The 10,593-nt window shown below is 56.0% G+C and overlaps 1 protein-coding gene across 10 annotated transcripts in view; it reads right to left on the reverse strand.

Annotated features, from left to right (window-relative positions):
* Positions 1 to 221: 221 nt before the first annotated feature.
* The window catches only part of EGFL7 (EGF like domain multiple 7), a 17,435-nt gene continuing 7,063 nt past the window's right edge, over positions 222 to 10,593 (reverse strand). For 6 of the 10 annotated variants that reach the window (XM_042052265.1, XM_042052263.1, XM_042052268.1 and 3 more), the window contains 8 exons: positions 7,476 to 7,644; positions 5,842 to 5,964; positions 5,576 to 5,688; positions 4,867 to 4,962; positions 3,452 to 3,616; positions 2,557 to 2,621; positions 2,116 to 2,272; positions 222 to 500 (listed from right to left, as the gene is read on the reverse strand). In XM_042052265.1, the coding sequence (XP_041908199.1) occupies positions 478 to 500; positions 2,116 to 2,272; positions 2,557 to 2,621; positions 3,452 to 3,616; positions 4,867 to 4,962; positions 5,576 to 5,688; positions 5,842 to 5,964; positions 7,476 to 7,555 (822 nt within the window). In that variant the 5' untranslated portion in view covers positions 7,556 to 7,644 and the 3' untranslated portion in view covers positions 222 to 477. The remainder of the gene's footprint in view (positions 501 to 2,115; positions 2,273 to 2,556; positions 2,622 to 3,451; positions 3,617 to 4,866; positions 4,963 to 5,575; positions 5,689 to 5,841; positions 5,965 to 7,475; positions 7,645 to 10,593) is intronic. The other 4 variants (XM_042052260.1, XM_042052262.1, XM_042052261.1 and 1 more) reach the window with 2 other exon arrangements.

Here is a 10,593-nt window from a genome sequence, read left to right on the forward strand (position 1 = left end):
CTGGCTTGGGGCTGCAGGGACTTGTCCCCACCTTCTCCATGTGACAGCAAGCACAGGGAGTGTGGGGAGGCAGCTGCCCTGCCCGGGCCAGGCCTGTGCTCTGCAGGGCAGACAGCGCAGCCAGCCCTGGGACATGTTAGCCCAGGATAATGCTAAGGAAAAGCCAGGTGAAGCTGAACACCCCCTAGTTCACACACAGCCAGTCTGGCACAGCCAGGCACTCATGGCACGAGGTAAGGCATTTATTTGCTGCCTCTCCAGCAGGAAGAGGGCTCAGAGTCTGGTTTGGAAGGAGCTGCGTGACCTTTGGTGAGGTGAACTCAAAGAGAGAACAATGGAGATGCTGATGGGAACCCAGCCTTCTCCTGCCACCCTGTGCCTTCCTGGAGATGGAGTGGCTTCATCCCAGCCTGGGGCTGGAGAGGGAGATAAGAGCTGTGCGTGCACTCAGCTTGCTCCAGGTCCTCAGGTGCTCTGCTAGAGTTCATTCTTGCAGGAACCTGGGAAGATGGGAAACAAAAATAAATTCAGCAACATCATTAGCCTGGCTTTGGTTTGTGTCTTTCCCAGACCTTAACCTCTGGGCATGTCACCCACACTTGCTGCTTTCCCTCTGCCAAACAACCCCAGGCTGGCTCCGCCACACTCAGGAGTGTCCCTCTCACCTCTCTGGCATGTCACAGTCTGTGCCTGGCCCCTGTGCACAATGTCCCCAAACCCAGTCACAGTCTGTGCTGGATCAGGGGTAATTCAGACTTAGAGGGGCCAAAATGGTTATGGCTTAAAGAGCTCTGACCTGGTGCCTTTGCTGATGGTTTAAAGAAGAGAAAATGGGTTTTCTGGTCATTGCACACAGTCGGGAGTGCCATTGTAGGGTAGCACTCAGCTGGGAAATGCTCCACCGGGCACAGAACAGGGATGGCCGAGTTACTCCATGGGATGCCCTGTGAGCCTCAGGGCTTGCTGGAGTATGACAGGACACCTTTGTGTTCTACAGGGACTTGCAAGACCATGAAAAGAGACACAAACAGGTTTTGCGTGCTGAAACAGACTAGGCAGAAATTAATTTGGGACTTTGGAGTCATCCCTTGGAATGAATCCACATTACCTTGTGATACTGCTCACATTCCTCTGTGCTGTCACTAATAATATGTGCAGGGCACTACTAGAAAACTCAGCCTGCTGGAAAGCTCAGTGGTTCTGGTAATTACCCCTTTCTGAGATGCTTTTTAAGTGTCTATTTGCAGCTATTTTGTCTTCAAACAAGTGCTTCGAATTCTTTTCTCTCTCAGCCATTACTGTAAGCACTGAACTGGGACTGGATATGCCCTGAACCAGTTTCTCCTGAGTCTTTCCAAGACTCAGCAAGCTGCTGTTGCACATCCCAGCCATGCCTGGTTTCTGGAATTATTTAATGGTGAAATGAGCTGTGAAGAGCTGCCTATCAAAATGAATTGTTTATGTGGTTGTGCTCTGCTTGGAGTCAAGGTGAGCACCACAGGGACCCGAGGGGATGCTGTCCCACTCTGTGCTGGGGACACCAGGCAGGACCCCCCACCTCCAGCCATTTCACACATGACAGCTCTCACTGGGGTCCCTTCCTCAGTTTGCTACTTTGGAGACCCTCTCTGCTGCCCTTACTGGTCTGTAAGCTTCCAGAAGAAATGCCTAAAACTTCCCACGCTCGTAAATCTGCCAACTTCTGCATGCTCCCTAAACTTCCCTGATTGACTTTTTGGACTGTTAATTTCCTTCGCCTAAGGACCGAGTTACCAGGAAGGGACAGCAGCGGTGGGTGAGGTGCTGCCTGCCACACGTGATCCACTGCTCCCAGTGGCTCCCTCAGCTCTGCCCCACAGCCACGTTTCCATGTACCAATCCTACAGTTTTTGGCTGCTACAAGGGCAGTCAGATGGTGCAGCCATAGAAATAGCTTTGAAATGAAGCTAATGGGCTGTTTGTGTTCATCCTTTATTAATTACAGGCTGCTGAGCTCGAGGCAGATCCAGATTAACAGTGGCATATGTGTTACTGATCTCGCTGGCCCACATCTGCTCCCCGTGGCCAGGGTGGCTGGAGGGAGATCCTCCACCCCTGCTTTTTCCAGGCACTTACAGGTCTCCAGCCGCTCCTCCAGGAAAGAGATCTGCTCGCTCAGGGAGTCGATCCTGTCCAACTGCTGGAGGGAGTGGGACAGGCGGCTGATGGGGTCTGCACCGACATCCTCTGGCGGCATGAGGTTGTGGAAGGGGGCCAGCACCAGCTGGAGCTTCTGCAGGGAGAAGGGGAGCTGTGAGCGCGTCCCCTGAGCCAGCAGGACCACCCGGGGGGATGCAGCACCCGCCAGGGAGGGCTTGCAGGGCTGTGGTTGTGTTCAAAGGGCTGTGGGCCTGGAAAAGCCACGGGGCGGGTGCTGCTGGCGGCAGGGAGCACAGCTGGGATTGCTGCTGGGATGTTAAAAATAGAGCCAGGGAGGAGGGAAACCCTGGCTGCAGACAGCCCCGGGTGGGAGCTGGGCTGAGCAGGAACAGGGCAGGGGGAAGTGCTGCAACTCACCTGCTCCAGCGCTTCTACTCTGCTCCTCAGGTCCTTCATTTCTTCCTTCATTTCACTGGAGGGACCTGAAAAAGTGACCAAGGGAATGTCAGGGAGTAAAAGCCCTTTGCTGAGGTGAGGTGGAAACTGCTGGGGAGAGAGACGTCACTGCAGGGCTCTGGCCAAGCTCTGCTGCTTTCCACCCCCAGGGTCTGCCCCCACTGGGATCATCCCCCAGGGCATCAGCTGGACCTGCTGGAATCTCATCCAGCTGCTAAAGGCACAGGCTGCTCCTGCTGCTGCAGCACCTGCAACGAAGTGGGGAGGGTTTCAGGCGGTGGCGTGATGATTAAAGGACAAGAGATCTGGTGGATCCTGGCCTTTTGTGCCCGTGCTGCCAAAAAACACCCAGCTCTGCCCTGTCCCGTGGTGGGCACAAGGGATTGTCCCCTCTGAGGGCCCTGGACAGGGGTAGAGGCAGGTGGGTCCCTGCTGTCCTGGATGTTTGCTGCGTGCTGCCCGTGCTGGCCACAGCGCATTATTACTCACGGTACGAGTTTGAAGTGTCACAGCGCGTACCAAAAGTAATAATGGGCCGTCACCAGCGGCACCCGCCGCTCCTCGTGGCTCCGGACCTGCCCTGCGGGAGTGAGGATGATGACAGAGGGAACAGACACATCCCAGACACCTCCAGCCACAGCCAGGCCCTGTCACTGTCACAGACAGATTTGTGCTCGGGGGAAGTTGTTTGGGTGGGAGAAGCACTCCTGGGTCAGAGAGAATGAAGCTGAGGGGTTCTGGCTGCTGTCCCCTCTCCCATCTCCTGCCCCTGCTGCTCCAGCCTGCAATGTTGAGCATCACCCCAGCTCCCACTGAAGGCCCAGAGCAGCTGGTGCTCAATGTGGGGACAGGTTACCTGCTTGGCTGGGGGTGTCTGTCCCAGGCGCTGGCACCAGGGGCTGGCACCCCTTGTCATCAGCAGCCAGGCTGAAGCCATCCCAGCAGGCGCAGTGGAAGCTCCCGGCTGTGTTGATGCAGAGCTGGCTGCACCCATGGCTCTGGCTGGCACATTCATCCACGTCTGGAACACAGGAACAGCTCAGTGAGGATGGGGACAGGGTGAGGGCGCAGGTGGCTTAGGCACAGGGTGGCAATGGAACGCCAGTGAGTGCCCCCCGCGTGAGCTGGTGTTTGTGCCGGGCACAGCTCTGGGTGTCTCAGCACCTCCGGTGCCCGGGACAGCCCTGGATAAACCTGGCCTAAGCTGGAGGGGGTCTGGCCTCCTCCCCTCCTTCTGCTCCCCCCACAACTGAGCCAGAAGCAAAAGCTGTGGTCAGAAACGTCCCAGCTCTGCCCAGGCGGGCGCAGGCAGCGCTTGGCTCTCATCCCGGATTTACAGCCGGGGTTTTGGTTCCAGCCAGCTGTGGCGAGGAGCTATCAGCCTTTCAAGTGTGTACAAAACCCAGTAACCTCTCCTGACACGGGGGAGTTGTTAAAGCTGTTCCCACAAAGCAGAAGGAGCTGAAGCGCTTCCCACGCCCAGGCGAATCTGTTTTAGGCAGTGGGAAAATCCTTTCCCCCGGAGCTGGAGCTGTCAGCGATGGGCTCAGCCCTGCCTGGCCCAGCACGGGTCAATGCCACACACTCCTCCTCTGCCTAATGGGAGGCTGGAAAGCTGGGAAAAGCTGGGAAATGCCGTGGCAGGGGTTTGCAGCACTGGTGTGCATCATGCTGCCCGATTTCCCTGTGCTGTGAGGAGCACCGGGCTGCTCCTGTGCTGGAGAGGAGCCTGGAGATCACCAGGCTTCCCCTCCACCCCCGGATATTTTTGGTTTAAGGATTTTCAGTCTCTGCAGTAAATGGGCATTTTAGTTTACAGCAAGAGTTTACAAAGCCTGGGAGGGATGATCATGAACACAGGATCTCAGGCCGGCCCCACAAGGGCTCTGTGCTGCAGAGAGGCTTTTGCTGGCCTGCTCACAGCTCTGCTCACACCGACCCAGCACAGAGCAGCAGGCAGAGAAAATGGGGGTGCCAGAGCTGCACAGGAGGGCTGGGAGCACTGGGGCAGCCAAAGGGAGGTCAGAACTCCCCTGGGAGCCACGCATCCCATCCTTTCCTGGAGTAGGTGTGCGCGTGTGCGCAGAGGGACAGCACCAGACACGGCCCAAGGTCTGATAGGAGGCACAGCACTGGTCCCTGTCCCCACCGAGTAGGGCAGAGGACACCCAGAGCCCCATGGCAGCTGGGATGCTCCCAGGAGAAGCTCTCCCAGCAGCAGCAGGGCACGTGTGACACAGGCAGCAGGGACAGAGGGGATATGGCCAGTACCTGTCTGGCAGGCTCGGCCCATCCAGCCAGGTGGGCAGGAGCATCTCCCGGGGAAGGCGCAGCTCCCGCCGTTCTGGCACGGCTCCCAGCACAGAGCTGTGAGAGGAAACACCAGCACAGCATCACCCAGCAGCTCCGGGGGTGCCCAGCTCCCTCCCTCCCAGCCTGGGTGTGTGCACACCCCAAAACACACCAGCCCCACACAATGGGGTTGAGATGCCCAGGGGGAACAGGGCTCAGGATGGGTGGAAGGAAGAGGACCTGGAAAGAAGTTGAGGGGCCTGCAGGCAGCACAGATGGGAAGGAGGAGGGCAACAGGCGGCAGCAGCCCCTGGTGCCACGCTCTGAGCTCCTCTGGGGACAGACTGGCTGCTGCTGTGGTTTGCATTGGTTAACTCCTGAAAGCATTTCTCATCCGCTCCTTCTGATTTAGATGGAAAGGACATACTCATTTTATTTATCTTCTGGTAACCATAAAGGTGAAAAGTGATCCCAAAGTAAAAAGGCCCAAGAGGCAGCAGAGAGAAAAGCTGGGAATTAATCAGATATTGAACCACATTTGGCTGTGATGCTAAAAAATTAATTCAGGGAGAATCCACCTGACAGGCAGAGAGTTGGTAAAGGAGAGATGTGGTGCTGGGGCCCCCTCCAGGGACATGGAGGGTTTGGGGATGGGCAGTGGCAGCGGGGTGACCCAGCAGCTCCTCACCTCTGTTACAGCCGAGCGTGTGGCCGTTCGCTCTGCTCCAGCCAGGACAGCACGAGGCCGTGGGCTCAGGCAGCTGCCTGGACCTCTGCCTGTAGGCAACCCTGTAGATGGTCCTGCAAGGCAAGGATGGGCTGAGCTGGGTGCCCCAAACCCCTGTCCCGCTCCCACAGCAGCCCAGGGGACTCCAGGGGCTGGGATCCCCGTCCCTGTGGATCGAGCAGGATCTGTGCTGCCACAGCCCCCGTGGCACAGGCAGGTGGGCTCACCTGTAGGTGCTGCAGAGGCGGTGGCCCTGGCAGGTGGTGAGGTAGGGCTGGTACACGGGCTGCACGTGGGACTCGGCGTGGGCGCTCAGCCGGCTCGGCAGCCCCGCGGCGCACACCCTGCGGCTGAGCACAGAGCGGTCAGTCCCACAGCCAGGACACGGCCCGAGCACCCCTCTCTGCACACGGCTAGTGCACAGCAGTGGCTGATTGCCCCAGTGACCTGGAGAGCCACTTCAAGCTGTTTCAGGTCAGTGACACAACTCTGGAGCACTGTGAGCTGTGCGGGCACTTCCTCCCCAGTCCCGGGGGAGCAGTCGGGACCCAGATTTAGGGATGATTTACTCGTTCTATTCATTGTCTCCCTTCCCCTAAAATCACTCACTTTCTGGGCCCATCTTTCCTTTCTGAGACTTTTGCATTCCTGAAACGGATGCCCCTGTGGTCACCAAGAAATTAATGATTTCACAGGAAGGGTCAGGCTCACCGCAAACAAAAAAGTAGAGGTTGGATAAAAGGCACTCCCCAGCCTTCCTAAGATAAGTGTTATCCAGGCAAAAACTTTCCCAAGGTTAACAGCTAAAGTGGTCTTGGTTAAACATCCTTTTTTTCAACGATTTCCAGCCCAAGCAGGTCAGTCCCACTGAGGAACCCATCTACTTGTCTCAGCCTCCCATCTCAATTAGAAACTAAAATAAAAAGCCTGGGAATTAGCATGGACATCAGATGGCTTCCATTAACTCCAGAAAACTCCTCTCAGCCCCATGATTAATGTTATAGAAGATGCAATTTTTAAATGTCAATTGTTTGCTTTGTAAAATTCAAAATAAAGTTGTAGCTGCAGCCTGTGCGTGTGAGCGAGGAATTCAGCTTGTGGTTTCAGTCCTGGACAGAATGTGAAAGGTTTGACGCCGGAGGAGCATTTCAGCATAAAAACAAACTTTGTAGAAAATGTGAGCTGTGTCTGGGGGCGGGTTTTGAGCTCCAGCTCCTCTCTGCTTGGGAAGAAACTGGGGCACTGAGCTCTGGGCTTCCTCAGACCCAGCAGGAGCTGAGCTGCTCCTGCCCAGGCTGTGCTGGGATCCAGGGAGTTCTCCCAGACCCACTTCCCAGAAAGGGAAGGGGAATTGCTGGAGCTGCCACTCCTGGGCTTGCAGGACCATGGGCCCCAGCAGCATCCAGCACAGCCCGGGGCTTTCCACACCTGTGTCCCTGGATGTCCATCAGAGCTGGGAGCTGCATCCTCCTCTGATTGAAACTTCATCCTCCAATGACAGCTTGTTCACAAGGCTTGATTTGTGTGCCAGCAGCATTTTACACACATTTTCATGAAGGATGTGCTTGCAAAAAACAGTAACAATTCCTGAGCAGCTCAGGGCCTGATGAGCTTTTGAATCTCCCAGACAAAAAGCCCAGAGTGTCTTTGTGTCCCTGCATGGAGTTAAACAGAGCTGGGAACTTTCCTCTGAGAGATTTTTTAGCTTCAGTGACAAAGCAAACAACCAGCAAAGGGCTGCTGAGCCCCGGTTGCCCTGGGAGAGCTTTTTCCATCTCCTCACTAGCCCAGAGAGCCACATGTGCCTCACCCTGACGGGTGGAGGACACACCTGAGAGGTGCAGATAAAACGGGGCCTTACCCTGCCCGGGCAAAGCCCTCCGTGCCGGTGGTGCTGAGGATGAGGAGGAGTCCCCAGAGGAGGCAGAGGAGGCTCTGCATGTCCCGTCCCTCCCGCAGCACCGCCGGGTCCCGCTCGTCCGTGGGATGTGCTGGCTGCTACTGCATGGCTTGTCCTTCAGAGGGGATCCCTGCAAGCAGGAGAGCAGCACTGTGAACATGAGGAAATTTCAGGAAAATATTCTTCACTGAAAGAGCAATTGGGCACTGGAATCATCTGCCCAGGGAGGGGGTGGAGTCACCGTCGCTGGAGGTGTTTGAAAAAAGCCTGGCTGCGGCCCACAGCGCCATGGTTTAGGTGATGAGGAGGTGTTGGGTCATAGGTTAGACTTGATGATCTCAAAGGTTTTTTCCAACCTCGTTCATTCTGTGATTGTGTGATTCTCTGAGGTGTTCCTCCCCAGCTGGTGACATCTGACAGAGCCATGGGACAAACTCCTGGCAAGGTGGGAGCTGCTCCAGGCACTAACCCACCTTGCCCCGCTCATCTCATCCCCATGGCACAATAATAATTCAGGAATTATTCTTGATTTACCCCAGGGGGTGGCTGGAGATGCTCTCAGGGCATCAAAGGCTGCAGAGCTCTGTGTTGAGGGGCAGGGAAGGGACATATTTTGCCTGAAACTTGCTGCCAATTGCAGGCAGCGAGGGCAAAACAATGGCCTGTCATTTCTTAATGCACACAGCATTGTAAAGCTGCGTTTTCCCACCACACAACACACTGAAATCTGATCTTCTTCTCTTTAGGACACAAATTCGTGACAGAGAAAAGTGCTGTAAGGGCCATATGTGCCATCTGCAGAGTCAGTTCTGAGGCAAAAACCGAGAGGTTTTGATTTTCTAGCAGAGGACAAATACAAAACGAGGCTGAAGAGGGTCAGTAACAATATCCAATTTAAACAGCATCTCATTTAAACAAACCACTTGGCCTCCGGATGGCAGCAGCTGAAGGAGGAAGAAATAAAGGAACCCACCGTAAATATGCACCAGTTGAAGAAAGAATCAGCCCTTCTGACTAAACTTTCAGAAAGGGGGGGCAACACAACAAGAAACCTCCTTCTGAGACTGCAGATAATGGTGAGCTGCAAATCAATATTCTAAAATCCCCAAGTGCTGTGGGGTGGGATTGGACTGCAGAGTTGCATTTTGATCCCCAAACTCCACTGGGATAAATCCCAACTCTGAGACAGGTTGGTACAAATAACCGTGGCAAATCTGCAGGCCCTGCAGGTCTCCAAGCCCTTCTCCAAAGCACTCAGGATCATCCTTTCCTTAGTACAGGTGAATCCAAGGTGGGGAGAGATGGAGATTCACATCTGGAGAGAAACCAGCCTGGTGCCTTCGTGCCCCTCAATACCAAATATCCTAGCAGATTTCCATGCAAGCCCAGCCCTGAGGATGGAAGGAGGATTTTGGTATTTTAAAGCCTGTAGTCCTCCATTCTCCTTCAAACACAGCCACGAGTTTAATTTCCTAATGATGAATTTATGGTACCTCCACCATCAGAAAAGCAAATCGTGCTTGTCCTACATGAAATTTTTTTCAAAAATAGTGGAGAAGATTTCCCTCTCCCCAGTTCTCCTGGAGACATTCCAAGGACACTGGCGCACAGACACACACCAGCTCCCCTTTGCTCCTCCAGCTTTTCCCAGGGCTGTATTGGGACACAAAACTTCCCTACAACCCCAGATCCCCGGGCTCTGAGTGCTGCTCCTGAAGTCTGTAAGTCAAACTCTGCCAACCGTCTCCATCCTCCCACAGGATTCCCGCGGCTGCCATGGGAGCTTTCGCTGTGGGGCCAGCAAGAAACAGAGGGCATGAGCCTAAAATACAGACAGTTTGTTTGTTCACTTTGAACTGGAGCAGCACTGCCCTACCTCGAGCGCTCAGAGAATCCCTCTGGGTCATAAAATTATGGTTGCTTCATGCCAGAAAAAGCTGTAAAAGTAGAAAATAAGATAGCCTAGACTTGTCTTTTTCATGGGTTGCAACCATGAGAATCAACCTCTTTAAAGCTGCTGAAGATCCCCCAACCTGTTGCCACCATCTATTCTATGCTTAGAACTTAAGGAAAACATTTTTTATGCTCACGGAAAAAAAGTACTTTTTTTGTCTGTGCCTTTCAAGCCTCTCAAATGAAGAAGTGAAGCCCCGTGGTCTGGCAAGTGAAATTATGTCTCAGGGGTCAGCAAAGCCTCCTTGGCTGGCCACGTGCTCCTGCGAGTCTGAGGGTCCCTCTCCCACCAGCCAGAACCATTCCCAAAATTCTCCTAAGTCTGCTCTTGCCTCAGCTGCCCCAGCACCCGAGGGAAACACACCCCACGGTGCAGGTGAGCAGCACTTTGTCCAGCTCTGCCTACGGAACCAGGACTAAAACTCCAGCTGACGGCAGCAGGAGGAATCGTGCTCTGGCTGCAAAGGGATGAGAGGATCCAGCCCCTGGCGAGGATGCGATGACCCTCCCGGGACCGCCGCGGCTGCACTTTTCCAGACAGCCTGGCCTGGTTCTGCAGGTGAAACCGCGGCTCCAAACCCGGCCTGTGCCCTCAGAACCAAACCCTCCCGGAGAGGGTCAGCCCCAGCCGCGGGGGGATGGATTCTCCCTCCCAGACGCCTCCAACTGCTCCCTGCGCAGGCTGGGATGCGGTACCGCGGGGTGCGGGCGGGATGGAGCGGGACACGGGCACGGTGACAGCGCGGAGGGGGCTGCGGCACTGGCCGGCGGGGCACTGGGACACGGGGGCTGCAGGGACAGCGTTACCATGCAGCGGGCTGCGGGGACGTGGGTGCCCCGGGGGTAGGCAGGGACAGGGTGTCCCGGGGGTAGGCAGGGACAGGGTGTCCCGAGGGGCTGCAGGGACAGGGTGTCCCGGGGGGCTGCAGGGACGTGGGTGCCCCGGGGGTAGGCAGGGACAGGGTGTCCCGGGGGTAGGCAGGGACAGGGTGTCCCGAGGGGCTGCGGGGACACGGGTGACCCGAGGGGCTGCCGGACGCGGCGCGGCGGCGGCCAGCGCAGGGATGCTCCCCGCGGCCGCAGCAGCCCGAGCCCCGCTCCCGACCCAGCGCTGCCCCCGGGGCAG

Source organism: Corvus kubaryi, unplaced genomic scaffold (genome assembly GCF_017639235.1).
Source record: "Corvus kubaryi isolate FWS band 111438036 unplaced genomic scaffold, C.kubaryi_AGA036_p1.0 78, whole genome shotgun sequence".
NCBI lineage: Eukaryota > Metazoa > Chordata > Aves > Passeriformes > Corvidae > Corvus > Corvus kubaryi.